This window comes from Dreissena polymorpha, chromosome 1 (assembly GCF_020536995.1).
Source record: "Dreissena polymorpha isolate Duluth1 chromosome 1, UMN_Dpol_1.0, whole genome shotgun sequence".
NCBI classification, from domain to species: domain Eukaryota; kingdom Metazoa; phylum Mollusca; class Bivalvia; order Myida; family Dreissenidae; genus Dreissena; species Dreissena polymorpha.
Window position 1 is genome coordinate 89,309,324 of NC_068355.1, and position 20,485 is coordinate 89,329,808.

Below are 20,485 nucleotides of genomic sequence, written 5' to 3' on the forward strand. Positions count from 1 at the left end.
AGTATTTGGAGTATCTGTCATTATCAAATATGCTCACCCACTTAATAGTGATAACACTTCAATATGACATCAATGCTTACAATATGTTTCTTTTGAATTCTTGCTTAAAAAAATGCTACATATATTGTCATTAAATGTTCATACATATGCAGTATGTATATATCGTATTTTATATAATTTCAGGAGATTGAACATAACATAATTTTCTTGCGCTCACTGCTTCTTGCTTGTCAACAGATACGACGGCAGGGGGCATTTGTATGACCTCCGACCTCACGATGCTGATAACTTGAAAGGACAGACAGATATGGAGTTGAGCGCGGATGAAGCTAACATAGAGAAACTTTGTGACGAGGAAAGGTACCTGGAGCTGCACACTGACATGGCTGAGAAGACCATGTATGAAGGTAAAGCCCTGGCAGTTTTTAACAAAGTAGAAATGTTGTCATCTTAATCACAGACTGTTTTCTAGCCATTTTGGGAAAAGGAGTCTGGTCAAGCCTGTAGAATACAGGGGTGTCAATATTCTGGATTATTTCGGAATTTTGGATTTGTGCTGTGCAGGGTTGATTTTGAGATAAGTATTAATTCGTTTTTTTGAAGGCAGGGTGGGGGAGGGGGGGTCAGGTGAGTGAGCATTTGAGAACCAATATTGTTATAGTTTCCTCTGCATACCAGAAATTTACCCCTATTTGTCCTGGTACTGTAAAACCATTAAATTTTGTGTGGTACGAATTTTCGTGGATTTCGTTGGTCCACTGAACGTCGCCGTCCAGTTAAGTTTTGCGTTTAGGTCCACTTTTCTCATAAAGTATCAATGCTATTGCATTCAAACTTGGTATACTTACTAACTATCATGAGGGGGCTGGGCAGGCAAAGTTAGATAACTCTGGCTTGCATTTTGACATAATTATGTGCCCTTTTTGTACTTAGAAAATGGAAAATTTTGGTTAAGTTTTGTGTTTAGGTCCATTTTATTCCTTAAGTAGCAAAGCTTTTGCTTTCATACTTGCAACACTTACTAATAATCATAAGGGGACTGTGCAGGCAAAGATATGTAACTCTGACTGGCATTTTGACAGAATTATGTGCCCTTTTTATACTTAGAAAATTGAAAATTTGGTTAAGTTTTGTGATTAGGTCCACTTTTTTCCTAAAGTATCAAAGCTATGGCTTTCATACTTGCAACACTTATTTACTATCGTAAGGGGACTGTGCAGGCAAAGTTATGTAACTCTGATTGGCATTTTGACGGAATTATGGGCCCGTTATACTTGAAAATTTGATTAAGTTTTGTGTTTTGGTCCATTTTACCCCTAAAGTATCATAGATATTCCTTTCATACTTGGAACACTCGCAAACTATCATAAGGGGACAGTAAAGGACAAGTTGCATAACTCTGGTTGTCATTTTTATAGAATTATGGCCCTTTTTTGACTTAGTAACTTTGAATATATGGTTACATTTTGTGTTTAGATCCACTTTACTTCTAAAGTATCAAGGCTATTGCTTTTAAACTTCAAATACTTTCATGCTATCATGAGGGTACTGTACCTGGCAAGTTGAATTTTACCTTGACCTTTGAATGACCTTGGCTCTCAAGGTCAAATAATTAAATTTTGCTAAAAATTGCCATAACTTCTTTATTTATGATTAGATTCGATTGATACATTGACAAAACAACTCTTACCCGACATACCACAATAGACTCCACCCAAACCATCCCCCACGCCCCACCCCCCGAATCTCCCCCCCCCCCCCTCATTTATTTTTTAAATAAAAGATCATCTAATAAATGACCACCACACCCTCACACTAGACCCCCCCCCACCCTAAAAAAATTGTTTATGCCCCCCGTAGGGTGGCATATAGCAGTTGAACTGTATGTCAGTATCATGCATGCCAAATATCAAGTTGCTATCTTCAAAAGTGAAAAAGTTATGGCCAATGTTAAAGTTAGTTTTTGGACAGACGGACAGACTGACTGACATACTGTCCGAAAAAAACTTTAACATTGGTCATAACTTTTTCACTTTTGAAGATAGCAACTTGATATTTGGCATGCATGTGTATCTCATGGAGCTGCACATTTTGAGTGGTGAAAGGTCAAGGTCATCCTTCAAGGTCAAATGTCAAATTAATGGTGTCTGTCCGTCTGAAAACTTTAACGTTGGCCATAACTTGGTGAAATATCAAGGTCAAGGTCATCCTTCAAGGTAAAAAAAAATTAAAAAAATTCAAAGCAGCGTTTTCATGAAGCTGCACATTTTGAGTGGTGGAAGGTCAAGGTCAAGGTCATCCTTCAAGGTCAAAGGTAAAAAAAAAATCAAAGCGGCGTTCTCATGAAGCTGCACATCTTGAGTTGTGGAAGTTCAAAGGTAAAAAAAATATTATTTTTTTTTCAAAGCGGCGCAAAAGGGGGAATTGTGTTTCTGACGAACACATGTCTTGTTTTTCATGAAACTTGAAACACGGATGGATGGCAATATGGAGATTATGCATGTCATTTCATTATGTTTCTACGTCAAGAATTCTGGTTGCCTTGGCAACAAATAGACTAGAAATACTGCTGAAAATGGTGGTTTATAGCCCGGCTGTTTTTGGGGAAAAAACCGAGGTATTGTCATAGCCAGCTCGTCGTTTCGTGTAGTCCGCGTCGTGCTAAAACATTTTGTCAAGGTTTTGAACATTGGCTCTAAAATCAAAGTGCTATAACCTACAACTTTGAAACTTCATATGTAGAATACTAGATGCACCTTGATACATCCCACACCCATTTTCAGGTCACTAGGTCAAAGGTCAAGGAAAAAATATGAAGAACTTTTAAAGTTATCGCAGGATCCAGACAAGAGCACCGCATAACGGGTGCCACGCTCGGCTGCGGGAGCAGTTTTTAATAAATGAAAGCTTGTCAGATTTTTTTGTTTTTTAGAGGCTCCCGCAGCCGAGCGTGGCACCCGTTATGCGGTGCTCTTGTCTGGATCCTGCGATAACTTTAAAAGTTCTTCATATTTTTTCATGAAACTTGAAATATGGATATTTGGCAATATGGAGATAATGCACATCATTTCATTTTGTTCCTACTTCAAGAATTTTGGTTGCTATTGCAACAAATTAAAAAAAAATTTTTTTTACTGACAATGGTGGTGTTTCACCGGTAGGGGACAATATTGCTTAGCAATCTCTTGTATTAAATTGTAACTGACATTTTGTTTGCAGAAGAAGAATGGAAGCGCTACTACGAATCACTCTCAGAAGGTTACAAGGCTGTGGGGTTCAGTTACGACTCATATGGCCAACTGCAAAATGCTGATCCAGGTATGGATATCATATGATAAACATATAATGCATATGTTGAATGTAACATGTTTGTAATTTATGTTTATAAAATATTTATCCTTTATTGGTAGGTTATTTTAATAACATTTTTATATAAAATAAATGTTGTATGAGCGATGTTTAGAGAGACAATATTTAAAGATGCCAAAAGACAACAGTAGTAGCCCACTTTTTTATATGCACTTCATTTATATCCATGCATTTGGACACTGATCAGAATATAGTCATCATGTACAAGTGATGTGATTAAAGCATGTCCATAATGTACAAAAACTTATAATGCCAAACTTCAGTTGCACAAGCTGGAGAGAAGCCTTGTTATACAATGAGGTCCTTTATTTATGGCAAGGAACCAATTGCCAAACAGTAAAACACAAACAAATAAACTATGCAAGGCACATTATTCACAACAAATGCACAAACATGAATACATCTGGGTTCACAGTCTTGTACAGGACTGTAATTGTTTCCCTGATGTTTGTAGTTGCAGAGGCGCAGAAGTTGAGCCCAGAGGACATGCCTTTTGTTCCAGCACCAGAGCTGCAGGTCCCAGCTGGTGTGCAGATTGTGAGTAATTCCAGTGTTGTTATGGCAACTGTTAATGCTGGCTGTATTTATTTTAAATGGTAAAGAAAGCCCACACTGAAGTAGAGATTTTTACAACAGGAGTTGTTTTATCATTGTTTAGTTTTTTCGGTTGTACTTTTTAAACAAATTGCTAAAGACTAAATAATATCAATTACACATTTGCAACAAAATTCATGCTTAAACGTTTTATAAATTAATGAAAATCCTTGTATGTGCAAGTTAGTAGGGCTTTTGTTTAAATAAATATTTTCATATATTTTCATATATTTAATTTCTTTTTTAACAGCCTGCAACTGTCAAGGAAAATGCAATTATTGAGAAAACAGCCAAGTTCATAGCAGAGCACGGCGTCCAGATGGAGATAGTGATGAAAACAAAGCAGGCAAACAACCAGTCCTTCCAGTTCATGCACTTTGAGAACATTCTCCATCTGTACTACAAACACCTGGTGAAAATGATCAAGTCCAAAAAGTACATCCCACCATCGCCAGTAAAATTGGAACGAGAAGACTCGCTAAATGAAAGTGAGTCATTGAAGAGAACAAAATACTTGCTTGTCAATGTTCCTATTCCCTTCCCACAGAAGAGGAAGTTTGTAGAATATTGTGTACAGTATTGTGTACATTAAACATATTTACTAGATATTTCCGCACGCAAGTACCTGCTTTCTGATTGGCTGTAGGCTTTGTCAATTATTTGAGCCATGCTGTGGGAAAGAGGGGTTTAATGCATATGCATTAAAAGTTGTCCCTTTAAAATTTCTGTAAATAAAAGCTATGGGCAAGGTCTATTTTTGACATTTCTAAATGAGTTTCCCTGAATAAACATTTGAAACTTCAAACATTCTCTCGAAGAAATCATTTATTATACCTTTTTATTTTCTTTCTGTTCAAAATAATTGTGGCGGGTTATTTTACAACAAAATTTACCTCTGTAGGTGGTGATCACAATGATGGAAGTCATGGTTATCTGCACCCAACCCTGATGTCAAGTCGAGATTCGCCTGCTCGTGAGGTATGATGCACCGTGAATCTCTTATATATGTGCCCTTATCTGGAAAAAAGGGCTTAATGCACAGGCGTTAAATAATGTATGAAATCTGCCATTGCTCTTTAAAATTTGAGTAGCCAGTTTTGTTTTTAAATTAGCCAGCAACTCAGACCTAAAACATGCTTTTTTACACTGTTTGAATTGATATTTGGACGAAATGTATTTGGAGACAAGATTGTTAGCAACCGGTGGAGTGCCGGCTGCCGGTGCTTCAGAACACTGTTTCCGCCTTTACTAGATTATCTCAATTAGAATAAACTGCCTTTAAATATTAAAGAATATTTCATTTAAAAGGAAAGTGTTGTACCTAATGAGCCTGTGTGGACTGCTCAGGCTCATTTCTGACACTTAATACACATGCATTAAGCCCTGTTGTTCAAGTTTTTGGCTTATATTCTGTGATGTATTAAAAGTTCCAGTTTGTCAGGCAATTTAAGTATACCATGATAACTCTAAGTTTTTGGACACCCTCTTTTGTTTCTTCAGCCCATCAAACCAGTGCCACTACTAAAGGTTGAGATAAGTGAAACGTCATATGGCCAGCTGCTGCAGTCCTTTAGTCGAGTGAACAAGGAACATGAGGAGAAAAACAAGTAAGCTGTGAGGATAATGACTTTGTAATTTTATTTACAGCATCAAAATGTTATGTGAAAGTAAACAGTGATTCATTTTGCCGTGCGTCCTGCGTGCCAGACGCACTTTTTTTCTGGGGACGCATCATTTTCAAACATAAGCGTTCTCAGGACGCATTGTTTAAAAACTCCGATTTTCAACATCGTCAAAGTTGTACATGATACCAAGTTCCATTTGTGGAAAAAAGCGAAACACATGTCAATACCGTTTTGAAAATTAGAACGAAAGTCACATTGCTACATTCGGAATGTAGTACGCGTATTTTGATTGGTTGAAATATATCAATTATCCAATCTGTTACTGCGTTTTATTAAAAGTTTGTTGGACGTTTCATTGGCTGTCCCGGATGGTAAACAAAGAAAATGCAACCCAAAAAGGTTTTCAAAATTGATCCTCATTAATTTAAACTCGCTGTGTAGATATTTAATTATAATGCAGCCTTGATGATAACCATGTAGTTTAAATGTGAAGAATAAACGGCGGAAAACACAGTTTGCGTTTGTCTGTTGTGAGCGCAGACAGTTATTATTTACATAGTAAAGCGATGTTATTATACTTTTCTGGATTAATTGAGCATTGTTATTTTTCTAAAGTGACAAAAATTTGCAAGTTCTGAAATAAATAGCACCTTTAATTTTATACGGTACATACATAATAGTGATACAGATCGTACAGTATTCCGTCCTATGAAATGTAGAATGTAAGTACATATAACAACACAGACATCTGCTGTTCATGCTGCAGGATGTGAGAGGGGGTTTTCTGTACAGAATAAAGTCTTGACCAAATTCAGTAACAGGTTAACTGTAGGGAAACAAGACAAACTTATGAGAGTGATGTTGTTCAATTTTGCCCGGAATGAATTTGTGGAAAAAGCGCTCCCTGTTTGGAGAAAAAACAAGGCGAGAAGGCTTTACACCTTAATAGCTGCGCTGATTATTTAAAAAAATCTTTCACTTAGTGATGCAAGCATAAAATTTGGCATAAATTACCTTTAGGTACCCCTTTCTTCAAAAAGCACGTTAGCCACTTGAAAATTTAAAATGGCAGCATTTTTTTCAAGATGGCCGCAAGAAGTACTAGTAGGTCAATATATGAACAAAAATATCTTCAACCACCAAAAAATTGCTACAAAGGGTATTTTAACTGATCTTGGTAAGGTAGAAGTTCCTTTAAAACATATCAAAAGTTTACCACAATCGGACCTCCAGAAAGTTTTTTTTTTTTTCAAGATGGTCGCCAAGATGGCCGCCAATTACCTATTAATGATCATAACTATGTAACTATACAATCAAATTTGATGAATGTGTTGTCTATACCTAAGTTTCAAGGGGCAAATAACACATGAAGATCATCAGACATTGTTTAAGTTTACAATAGTACACACAAATCCAACATGACGTCCAAAATGGCCGCCAAGATGGCCACCAAAACCTATAATAATCATGACTATGTAAATATCCACTCAAATTTTATTATTTTGGTGGCTATACATAGGTTTCAAGGGGCAAAAAACACATTAAGATCATCATACATTGTTAAAGTTTATTATATTACACACAAATCCAACATGGGGTCCGAAATGGCTGCCAAGATGGCCACCAAAACATATTAATGATCATAACTATGTAACTATCCACTCAAATTTGATGAATTTGGTGTCTATACCTAGGTTTCAAGGGGCAAAGAACACATAAAGATCATCAGACATTGTTTAAGTTTACAATAGTACACACAAATCCAACATGGTGTCTAAAATGGCCGCCAAGATGGCCGCAAAACCCTATTAATGATCATAACTATGTAAATATCCACTCAAATTTTATTATTTTGGTGGCTATACATAGATTCAAGGGGCAAAGAACACATTAAGATCATCAGACATAGTTTAAGTTTATAATATTACACACAAATCCAATATGGCGTCCAAAATGGCCTCCAAGATGGCCACCAAAATCTATTAATGATCATAACTTTGTAACTTTCCACTCACAATTGATGATTTTGGTGTCTAACTGAGGTTTCGAGGGGCAAAGAACACATTACAATTGTCAGACATAGTTTCAGTGTATTATGTTACACAGAAATCTCACATGGCATCAAACGGCACATTACGAAGGACCACAAGTCCATTACTCTTAACGTGATGCTTGTTATGTGAAACGCCATAGTATGGACCTGCCGTGATTTTGGATTTTTACAAGAGGATCGATATTTTTCAGCTTCAGGCAACACTGAATTTGCAGGGAATGATGCGTTTCTTGCACCAGAAAATACAGTACCCTGGACTGCAATTGTCATTGAAATTCGTGCCTATGACAGGGTTCGCACAGACCTTGAAAAGTGCTTGAAAATCAAGGTTTATCTTGAAAAGTGCTTAAAAACGATCTGGAGTGCTTAAAAGTGCATATTTTTAACCATAGCCTTGAAAAGTACTTAGAAAGTGCTTGAATTTGGCTGGAAAAGTGCTTGAAAATGAAATAACAACAATTAAAAATGTTAAAAACAGATTTATTATTTCCAAGCTTTCAGATAATTTCACGTCATATCGAACCGATGATTTTGATCGCTCCACCTATCTGACCCACGCCAAATTTCGCGCGCTTTTTATCAGAACAAAGAAATTCATTTATTTCATGTAGAAGTTGTAACCTAAAATAGCTGTACACGGTGCGTGCAAACCATGTCAGATGATTTACACATGTTGCAATACAACTGTCCTGATTGGGCGCTTATTTCATCAAATCTTTAAATAGAATCATATGAGGAAATTCATTTGATACTTTCGAAAATTGCAAACGGGCATATATGGGATTATTGAGTAATGGATAAAGATGGGAGAAGTTGCATGTATGCGATTGAGACAGTTGAAACGTATGTATCGGGGAATCTGGAGACTCGGGATAATATGATAACTACAATCAGTTATGAGTTCTCCTTGGCTTCAAACTGTTAATTGAATAATCAAACACTCAATTAAGGACATATCACTTTCTGAAATGGTCAGAAGTGGGTGGGGTATTGTAAAATAATAATTCCTTATATAAGCATTCTATATATAGTTTGGAACAATATGCACAACTAAAATAACATATAATTCAGTGATACATGAACCAGTTTTAATGAAAACTTTCAAAAAGAGTAAATTAACACATTTTTTTACCTTATATACCACTTTTTTCTTGAGCGTTAAAAGTCCTTATTTTCTCATATTCTTCATAAATCCGCTGATACCAGCTGGAACATACACCACTGTAGAACATAGTGTTAGAGTATTATTAAATATAACCCACTAGAAGCACTGAAAAAAGTAGTTTAAAGTGTTGATTAGAACTAGGGACGTTTCATAAACGTATAGACTTGCGGGGGGGGGGGGGGGGGGGGGGGTGGGGGGTGAAGTGCATAAACAGCCAGCTTACAGCTGAAATGACCCAGGAAGATCCAGACATTCAGATACTGCTGGATCATGCAAAGGATTTGTACTCTTCCCTTCTTATGGGCAAAATGATGCAAGCAGATGATATGTTATGCGATTTATATAAAACCCGAGAGGGTTACAGAGAAGAAGAAACATGAACTTGCCCAGACCTCAAAGACAAGAATAGTATTGCTGAATTATCAGCTTATGATTAACAATTCAAGGGTGTTGAGTAAAGCATATCGTACTGGGTATTGGCTGATGCATTAGCAGGCAGTGCCCGATTTGCTATCCTTCTTTGCTGCAAATAAACGACCTAGAGGAAACGCACCCAGATGTTTATCGGTATTTGTTTTCGCGTTGTTCATAGGAGCCATCAGTGCTATGCTAGGCTAGGACGTGATCTTGTCATTGAGCACACACTGATGATGTGTTTATAGAGCACATGTGGTCTTACTCGCGGCAGTGAAATGGCCGAGGAAATGCAAACCCCTTGGACCCTATCTGCATCATCCGAGCACAACAGAGGGATGCAGGATTTCACAGATCTGACCTACACTTTAATTCCACAACACAAAGATTCAACTGAGGCGTGCATCAGCAAAGGGGATTTTTTATAGAAAATGCAGACACAGATTACAACCTGCTCTCCATACACAGCTAACCCTACTCTGAGAAACATGGTCAATAAGATAGTGGTTGGGTCAGATGTGAATGTTCATGCAGTTGAGGCGGTTGGGAAAACGATCATAAGAGATATCCTAGAAAAGTCGGTCTTTGCTTATAAATTCACGAGACAATACAGAGCCAAGGCTCTTGGGAATACCTTGGCTGTTAAGATTGCTTCTGACCGTGCCTTTTATCCTGCTCTTCTGTTTCAGTGTTTCCTGGTGGTGTCAAAATCTGGAGATCCTTCCCTTGCAGTCGTATTGTCTTTTAAACTGAGCTCCCATCCTGCTGCCTTCTTTGAAACCAAGAACATACTGTGTACAGCAGATAAGCCTCAGATCGCACAGGCAATTTGAGAGTATGCTATAGACACATCATGTGAGGCTATGATGAACTGTATTCATGAAACAGATGCATGATAGTGGCACTTTGCTGAATCCTTGACCATGGAGAAGGGCAACTTATATAACGCAATAGCTGAGTCTTATGTAGATTCATAGAAAATGCATTACGGGCAAGCGACAGTGGGGTTCGATGGCTACGAAGGCGATCATTATAACAAAGACAACAAGCACCTGAGACGATGAAACAAACGTGAATCATATTGTGAGTTTCAGCAAAGAAACAGAATGCTCATGTAAAAAAGGAAGACTTTTTGTCTCATGACAGAAACATGGCCGGCATGATTGCTCTGATCAGCACAACTCTGCCTTAAATGGGATGCTATGTTGTTCTGTCTTCAGTAGATGCAGACGTTGAAATTGTTAAAGAAACAGTATAACGATCCCGTCGTAGCACCACACAGTTGGTGGGCGAGGATACAGATTTGCTCATCTAGATCCTGCATTACTCCAAAAGGGACAATAAGACCATCTACTTCTGCTTTGATGTAAATAAATAGTCAAAGGAACACAAAGTGTATAATATTAACCTTTTGGAATAACTCATGCTCATTCAGGCTGTAATTAATATTCAATGATTTTCAGCAAAGGTAAAAAAATGAAGTCTACAAAAGCTAGTAAAACCTGATCCTATTTTGAAGTAATGTGCTAGTTCATTCTCTCTTCCAAATGTCATAAATTGGAGTTTCTGATTATTCAACTTCTTAATGATAACCTCAACTGGATTAAAGTGGTCCTTGTCTCCTTAACTATGGCGTTTTACATAACAACCATAACTTTTGAGTAACAAGTTATGGACTTGTGGTCCTTCGTATTGTGTTAATGGCCATGTTGGTCGTCGTGTTGGATGCTTGTGTAACATAATTAGCTTACATTTTGTCTGATGATATAAATGTGATATTTTTGTGTTATTTTCTCCCTGAAACCTGGGTATAGACACCAAATTAAGCAAATTTGAGTGGACAGTTACATAGTCATATTTTATGATCATAAATAGGTTTTGGCGGCCATTTTGGATTTGTGTGATATATAATAAACTTAAAAAATGTCTGATGACGTTAATGTGTTCTTTGCCCCCTGAAACCTATCTATAGACACCAAAATCTAGATCTAAAATTGAGTGGAAAGCAACATAGTTATGATCATTAATAAGTTTTGTGGCCATCTTGGCAGCCATTTTGGACACCATGTTGGATTTCTGTGTGACATTATTAACTTACACTTTGTCTGACGAAATAAATGTGTTCTTTGCCCCCTGAAACCTGGGTATAGACACCAAATTCATCAAATTTGAGTGGATAGTTACGTAGCTATGATCATAAATAGGTTTCTGCGGCCATCTTGGCGACCATTTTTGAAGCCATGTTGGATTTGTGTGTACTATATTAAACTTTAACAATGTCTGAATTTAAATTCAAACTAGTCAAATTGTTGTGTACGAAATCAAAATCAAGTAATATTCACAGCAGTAATACCTTACAGAGATTTTGTTTCTTTTTTTTCATTTTTCAATCCTGATGGCGGCTATCTTGAAAACGGACGCCATTTTGAAATTTTGTATTGGCTTATGTGCTTTATCAAATCTATAGTTACTGAAGAGTATATGTGCCAAATTTGGTGCTTGCATCACAAACTAAAAGATTTCTTGATATATAGACTTAATCTGCTGAGCTATAAATACAGTTCGAGTGTTGTTCCACTAAATCTGTATTGAAGGTGTAAACCTTTTGACCAAAGGAGAAATTGTTTTTTGTCACACTGTTTGAAAGGGCTAATTTTGACCAAAAAATTATAAACACTAGTCATCCAATTTATTAAATTTCTAGTCAGTCCAAATTGTTAAAGATGTTAAAAGTTCTCTGATTAAGATGTTATCACTTATATTTTTCACTTATTGTTATTAAAAGTAAAACAAATAAAGATTTTCCTTGCTATTAACCTATTTCTGTTTTTAGCTGTAAAATTGCATAAAAGAGCCCTTGGCTAAGGCGTATAATGTTAAGTAGATTATTTGTAATGAATATACAAAGATACAATCTGGGACCAATTGTTTTCAGTTTGGACCCATTGTTTCAAAATATGCGAGTCTCAGGGACTCATTGATGTAGATTTCAAAATTAATTACCGAGTAAAGAAGGGAACTTGCCTTTGAGTCTATTTTGCCCTTAAGTCAGAAATTTGTATCTTCGTAGTTTGCAAAGATCAGTTTTGTTTAGTATGATTTGTGACTTTATTACAAACACTTTACCCTTCATACTGAAATTTAATAACATTTTCGAAATAAAATATCAAATATCGTCTTGTATGGAGCGGATAAGAAAACAAGAAAAATACTTTCTGAATTAATGCAAACAATTCTGCTATAAACAATTATTATTAACCTTATTCAATTCCCAATATATCCATGCCAAAACTGTTTATTTAAAGCTTGTTTCACCACGCTTATAGTTCCATACACACCCGCAAAGTTTATTCACTATGCGTGTTGCTTACCTGGTATCAAGATGTCACATCTGAAAAGCAAGAGTACTCAATTTCAATAGGCATTAGACCAACAAAACTTTGAAAATTTGATTCACTGGACATATTTATACAAACTGAAACAGTTATAATGACTACTATTTACAATTTAACAAGTTTCTGTTTTATATGTCAATCTTCTTTTGAACAAGATTTGTCCTCTTTTTATGCCCCCGAAGGTGAGCATATAGTGATTGCATTTCTGTCTGTATGTCTGTCTGTCACACTTTTGCGTTTAGGTTTTAAAAAAATGCTCATAACTTCTGTCGCTTCAGATGTGACCTGCATGTGTATATGGACAAGGCCTTTCCATACGCACACAAATTTTGACCCCTTTGACCTTGACCTTGAACTTAGGGTCCGTGTTTAGGTTTCAAAATCTGCCCTTAGGTTTCGAGAAGGTTTTTCAGGGGCATATGTCTTCCTATGGAGACAGCTCTTGTTTTCCCCCGTTAAAGGCAGAGGGATATTGTTTTGGCGTTGTCCGTCCGTCCTTCCGTCCGGCACTTTTGTGTTCGGAGCCATATCTTGGAAGTGCTTTGGCCGATTTCATTGAAACTTGGTGATGCATGCCAAATGGCATTGTACACCATCCGTTAATAATGGAGTTATGGCCCTTTGTATCTTGAAAAAATGCTTACATCTGTGACAAAGCTCTAGTTTGGTGGGGGATATCAATTCAACGAATTTGCTTGTTATAACTTATTTTTTCGTAACATGTTGAACAAATAATAAACTTTCAACACATGACTGTTACTGTTAAATTTGCATTTTGCTATAAATAGAGGGAATGGATAATTAAATGAATGCTCATACAAATATGTGTCAATGATAAGGGGAATGAAAATACCTGCTTCTCCTTCACGAAAATCCAAAAACAACCTCATCTTGGAAGGAAGTTCCAACTAACTTCACTTAAACCCACTAAGCTCAAGTTTAGGCATGCTCCCTTGCTAATAGTGATTGTAATAAAGGTGTGGAATTAAAGCGGGGCATTGTTTTGGTTTTAAAGTCACTATGACATAATGCTGTTTATTTGTAGCTTTTACACTGATAAGGCCACTCCAAATTGATTTGTTGGTCGTCGGATTTGCCGCACCTATTTTTAGCTCACCTGAGCACAACATGCTCATGGTGAGCTTTTGTGATCGCCTTTTGTCCGTCGTGCGTTGTCCGTTGTGCGGCGTCAACATTTGCCTTGTTCACTCTCTAGAGGCCACATTTATTGTTCAATCTTCATGAAATTTTGTCAGAAGATTGGTTTCAATGATATCTTGGATGAGTTTGTAAATGGTTACGTTTGCTTGAAAAACATGGCTGCCAAGGGGCAGGGCATTTTTCCTTATATGGCTATAGTAAAATCTTGTTAACACTCTAGAGGCCACATTTATTGTCTGATCTTCATGAAACTTGGTCAGAAGATTCATCCCAATAATATCTTGGACGAGTTCGAAAATGATGCCAGTTGATTGAAAAACATGGCCGTCAGGGGGCGGGGCATTTTTCCTTATATGGCTTTAGTAAAACCTTGTTAACACTCTAGAGGCAACATTTATGTTCCCATCTTCATGAAACTTGCTCAGAAGATTTGTCCCACTGATATCTTTGATGAGTTCAAAAATGGTAACCTTTGCTTGAAAAACATGGCTGCCAAGGGGCGGGGAATTTTTCGTTATATGGCTACATGTATATATGGCTATAGTAAAATCTTGTTAAGACTCTAGAGGCCACATTTATTGTCCAATCTTAATGAAACTTGGTCAGAAGATTCATCCCAATAATATCTTGGACGAGTTCGAAAATGATACCGGTTGGTTGAAAAACATGGCCGCCAGGGGGCGGGGCATTTTTCCTTATATGGCTATAGTAAAACCTTGTTAACACTCTAGAGGCCACATTTATTGTCCAATCTTGATGAAATATTGTCAGAAGATTTGTCTTAATGATATCTTCGATGAGTATGAAAATGGTTATGTTTGCTGGAATAACATGGCCGCCAAGGGGCGGGGCATTCTTCCTTATATGGCTATATAAGGCTATAGTAAAATCTTGTTAACACTCTAGAGGCCACATTTATAGTCTGATCTCATGAAACTCAGTCAGAAGATTCATCCTAATAATATCTTGGACGTGTTCAAAAATGATGCCGGTTGGTTGAAAAACATGGCCACCACAGGGGCTGGGCTATTTTCCTTATATGGCCATAGTTAAACCTTGTTAACACTCTAGCTTTCTGATCATCATGAAACTTGGTCAGAAGATTTGTCCCAATGATATCTTGGATGAGTTTGAAAATGGTTTTGGTTGCTTTAAAAACATGGCCACCAGGGGCGGGGCATTTTCCTTATATGGTTATAGTAAAACCTTGTTAACACTCTAGAGGCCACATTTATTGTCCAATCTTCACGAAATGTGGTCAGAAGATTGGTCTCAATGATATCTTGGACGAGTTCGAAAATAATTATGTTTGCTTGAAAAAATTGGCTTCCAAGGGGCGGGGAATTTTTCCTTATATGGCTAAAGTAAAATCTTGTTAACACTCTAGAGGCCACATTTACTGTCCGATCTTCATTAAACGTGGTCAGAAGATTCATCCCGATAATATCTTGGATGAGTTCAAAAATGATGCCGATTGGTTGAAAAACATGGCTGCCAGGGGGCGGGGCATTTTTCCTTATATGGATATAGTAAAACCTTGTTAACACTCTAGAGGCCACCTTTATTTTCCGATCTTCGTGAAACTTGGTCAGAAGATTTGTCCCAATAATATCTTATTATCTCAGGTGAGCGACTTTGGGCATTTCAGGCCCTTTTGTTTAAAAACGGAAAAAAATAAATAAATAAATTTAATGCTCGCACTCATTTTTGTTTCCTTCTGTAACCATAGCGCATGTGTGTTTTTTTTTAATTTGTGAAAAAAATATATCGCATAAACGATTTTGACGCTGAAAACGAAGGCCAAATACTGGTATAGTGTTTCGTTACGACCAGAAAAAAATGGCTCGCTGTCGTGACAGTTTTAACAAATTTCGGTGAAAAGTTGCTGCAGCCAACCCTTATAAATATAAACACATCTGCGTCGTTCTGTGACTTATTTGAATGTGTTTGTTCACGTTCGAACATGCAACTATCAGCAGATACCGTTGAAGCATGTTCAATTTGAAACAACATCAGGAAACATGACGTAAGATTTTGTATGCATTTTCTTCATTAAATGGGCATATAGACGGTATTTCCTTATATGTAGGCAAATTTTTCCTATAACACAATTTTAAGTGAACAAAAAATAAACATAAAATCATTAAAGGCTGGTTCTAAAAGAGTCACAGGGACAATGTTTTCTAAGTATTAAAGTACATGGTCGACGGAACATGTTTTACAGCTAGGTATATGTATTTCAGAAACATCAAAAGTTTGTTGTAATATATAAATTTATTGCAGAAAAATACAATACCGTACTATCCATTGATATGCCCCTTTTAAAATAAGGTAGCGACAATGGATTATATGCGTGGCTTTTGTCCGACTATCTGTCAATATCATTTTGATGTTTGTCCCTCTTCAAGTGCTATTGCAACATGGTTTACCTTTTCACAGCTTGCAACATGGTATACCTTTTCACAGCTTTCTCTGTTTAAACCTTCAAACAAATATAAGCAGCAGTAGGTAGATATGTGTCCTTCACTTCAATGATAATCATATGGTTATATTTCGTGATCAAAGGTCATATGCAACTTACTTCTATAAATATGAGGTCGATATACATCGACCTCATAGCGTTTAAAGTCAATTTGCTGTTTCTATAGCATCGTCCAACATGAAATCATATCGGAAGCTTTAACGGATGCAAAATCAATTGCATTAGAAGATTAATTAAAACTTACAATTAATGCTATTCCTAATATGAAAACACTAGCTTTAGACTTGTGTTCTACATTTTAAAGTTTAAGTGCTGAAACCTAATTTAAGTGCATTTTTATTTGAAAAGTATGTTACTCGTAGATATATTATTGCTTGTTTGTACATAGCTTCTTTTCTGTGTACAAGAATTGATTTGCATGTAAACTATGGCTGTTTAAATCTGTATCTCTTGTTAATGCAATATTTTTTATCAAAATTTGATATATTTTTTATTCTTCGCTCTTCAATCGCTCGAGAATTGTCCTGTTTTCAAAAAAAAAAATTGTTTTCGCTCACCTCTTCAACTTAAAAAAAAAACAACGTAGACCGACAAATCAATTTGGAGTGGCTTAATGTAAAAGTTGTTTATTTTTAAGTTTCATTGTTAATTGTGTTCTTGAAATGTTGTTATTTTCCTATTGTGTGCTGAGGATAAAAGATTCTTGTTTGCATTGTTTATAAGGTAGTTTTACAACAATAATTATGTTCAATTTGTATTGTAAAATCATGGCCTGGTATAGCTTTCTACTTCAAATCAGAATATTGCAGGTTTGATCCTTGGCCCTGCCACATTTCTTGTGCTGGGATTGCTCATGAAATCTTTAGTATGGATATTTACTCCCTACATGAGATTCAAACAAGGCAGTTGTCAGTTACTGGCATAAGTTAATCATTTTGTAAGGGTGACACAGATATTCCTGGAAAATTGTGAATTGGTTAATTGACTGCCATGATATGAATGATATAATGTTGAAAACTGAAAAAAAATAACATCGTATGGAGATCACCATATGTAATGTAGAATACCGTATTAAATAATGATAATTTATTCTTGGTTTTATGGTGCTTATAGAATTAAGTGTACTAAATGACCCTTGGGTATACAAACACTTTAGGTAGATCTCTAGAATTTGCTACTTCATGGATTAAAACCCATAACTTAAATCATAACTGTGTAAGAGAGGTAAATATGGTATGGTTACAAGAGCTTACCTCTCCACTGTTAACACTCTTGATTCCAGAGCTAAGGAGCTGCTGGCAGATGTCAAGAGAGAGGCGGGTCTCTCTGACTCCGCCCTTCTGCTCCCCCAGCCTGCCTATGAATCCTCTGTGCCTCCACCCCCAGGGCTGGAACCAGTGCTACTGCCACGGAGCATCACAGTCAAACAGGAACCACCAGACGAGTAGGTGTCTGATATGAAACCTTGCATTATGTCCACATATACCAGCTTTATCTCAGAATTAAGACTTTAGTCAATAGAATACAGAAAAGATGAAGTGGCTTGTATCTACTGAAGGTTACTACATTCTAGGAATCCCAAAGTAAGGGGAAAATTCCAAAATAACCTTTTTATACAGTTTAGTTTAAATGTTTAATTGTTTTACCTTTAACATTATTCCTTACCTTCAGGTTAGTGAAATACAAGGGTAACTGCTGTAAAATACAATGGCACTTTCTACAGTATTGCACTGAATTCACTTTTAAATAATGAAAAAGAACATTTACTGATTATATGCCTTTCATAACATTCAGAGCTCAGTGGTACAAAGTTTTGATACAGCAATTGATACACCCACACTTCCCATGCATATGACACCACATCATATTTGCAGCATGATTTTCGTGTGCTTTTTAACAAAACAAAGGATCCACACAAAATACATGAGCTATGTTGTTTTGAAGCTTGAATTTCTTAAGGTCACATAAGTACAATTATGTGTGTGTTTCAGATTACAAATTTGAGAATTCAACAAAACGTTAACAAGTGTGTGTAATGCATTCAAAGATAATTTGTAAACACGCTTTACATGTCGAATAAATGTTTTGACAATATTATGTATGATATGCACAATATACATGAGGATTTCACCCAGTTGCCATCAGTTTTCTAAGTAAATGGCAATGGTTTCATTGTGGGTGTGTAGACTGTAGGGTTCAATTTGTTTGATAGGTATAACAATGCTAACAAACTGTCACAAAACCACGCACTTATTGCAATTACAGCACTTGTCTAGTGTATGATTTTACTACAGGTACTGGTTGCTTACAAGTGCTATTGCTAATTCAAAGTGTGAGCTCTCATTGGCCAATATCCATTTTCCAACACAATAACGCTCCACCTTTTGTTTGGTTAACATGTAAATGATGGACGATCGTAATTCGTCTCTCAAAATTTCTCGAGAAGTTGATATCATTTGATATTTAAAAAATACACCTGGATATTGAGAGCCCTAATGGCGCAATTGTGCGGTCTAGAATTGACACTGACAAATTGTTCTGAAGTAAGATTTTGATAATTTGAGGTACTGAATTCGGGAAATGAATGTCATTTTTGAAGAAGGAAAGCTTCAAAAATATGTTTGTATCTGCTGTATTTAAATTTAGAACTTGGTTGATGAATACAGAAGAATTATTTATATTTGTATTATGATATAGGATTGTGTTGACAAATATCCAGATTATTGAACTTTGCTAAATTGAATGAAGTTATAACTTATGATTGATTAAAAAGTAATTGAGGAACCAGGGCCCTTGCTACACTTTGGGGAATTGGGACCGGGGCCCTTAGAGGGGGGAATTTCGCGTCGTTTTGGGCGAAAAGGGGAATTTCAGAACATCTTTTCACCAACCATTCAACACTTAAAATTGCTATATTTTAATGTAATTTAAATAAATGTACATTTAATCAAAGGTTAATAGCACGATACCAGCTGGAAACATAGGTTTTTTTGGAGGGGGAAATTTTTAGCTGAAATAGGGAAAAAAGAATACTTTTTTCATGGGGGAAGCCGCCGATATTTGGCAGTAAAAAGTGCAAATTGAGGGCCCTGGGAACAATAATCAAAATCTTATTTATTTCCAAACCTGTATGAATCTAAATTTTGCCATCACAGCATATTTTCATTTTCCTCCAAGCAATACTTATATAGTTTTATAATAGTTCCTTCTTGGTAGGGGCATTGCTGTAATGCTTAAAGTGTGAAAATATGCCCTAGCCTCATTTCATTGTTTTTTTGTCCTTGACCCAGGTCCCCTCCCTCCGAGATAGTCCCTCCCCCTCCAGATGCCCAGCCAATCATTGACCGCATGGCCATGTACGTGGCTAAGAATGGGGATGAGTTTGCTATGGTGGTGAAGAGCAAGAATGACCCTCGATTCCAGTTCCTGGAGACCTGGCATCCACACTATGCCTACTACGACTTCAAACGACATCTGTTTCAGGAGGTTGGTAACATCTTTGGTTAGTTGTATGAAACTCTGGGCTCCTAGGTTATTGCTTATTTCTACACTGGCTGCTGACCTAGGTGACTTGGGTCAATGCCAACTGGGGAGCATCTGACTTTGATTGGAGATATCCATACCAGTCAGTCCAAACAATTTCATGTTATCGTATTTATAGACCTGTTATCGCATGCTAGGTTGAATCAAGTTATGGTCAATGTCTTTTACTTAAAATAAACCAATGGATTTTACTCAGTTACTTGAGCTTGGATGGAAATACTTTGCTGAAATGGTGTGTATAGGTTGCTTATAGGTTTTCCTAGATTTAGATTGTATTCAGTTTAATATAAACCTATTTATTTTTGCTCAATTCCATGGAAAGAATAAAGCTTATTTGAAACACTCTCAAGTCCATTTCCTGGGACTTGAACCAGTACTTGGTATCTTTGGGGGCGATCTAAAGAACGCTCCCACAATAGGGATAAAACCCATGACCTCCCGGTCTATAGGAGGACACCATATCCACTACCCCACAGCGACCTTTATTATTGGATTTTATTTGAGGTCACCTGGGTCAATGTTAAAGTAAATTTTATAAAAAAAGGAAACTGTTTTCTACTCAATAACTTGAATTTTCATTGGGGAACTGTGCTGTATGTTTGTGCCTTACAACACCCATACAGACAGAGCTTGTGATTGCTTATGAGGATAGTTGGATCAAGGTCACAATTATTCAAAATATAT

At 36.5% G+C, this 20,485-nt stretch overlaps 1 protein-coding gene across 2 annotated transcripts in view; it reads left to right on the forward strand.

Moving 5' to 3' along the window:
* Positions 1-20,485, forward strand: part of LOC127839780 (splicing factor, suppressor of white-apricot homolog) — a 38,053-nt gene that overhangs the window by 658 nt on the left and 16,910 nt on the right. For both annotated transcript variants that reach the window (XM_052368170.1, XM_052368177.1), the window contains exons 2-9: positions 238-407; positions 3,220-3,318; positions 3,824-3,906; positions 4,214-4,451; positions 4,865-4,941; positions 5,464-5,570; positions 17,541-17,702; positions 19,549-19,744. In XM_052368170.1, the coding sequence (XP_052224130.1) occupies positions 238-407; positions 3,220-3,318; positions 3,824-3,906; positions 4,214-4,451; positions 4,865-4,941; positions 5,464-5,570; positions 17,541-17,702; positions 19,549-19,744 (1,132 nt within the window). The remainder of the gene's footprint in view (positions 1-237; positions 408-3,219; positions 3,319-3,823; positions 3,907-4,213; positions 4,452-4,864; positions 4,942-5,463; positions 5,571-17,540; positions 17,703-19,548; positions 19,745-20,485) is intronic.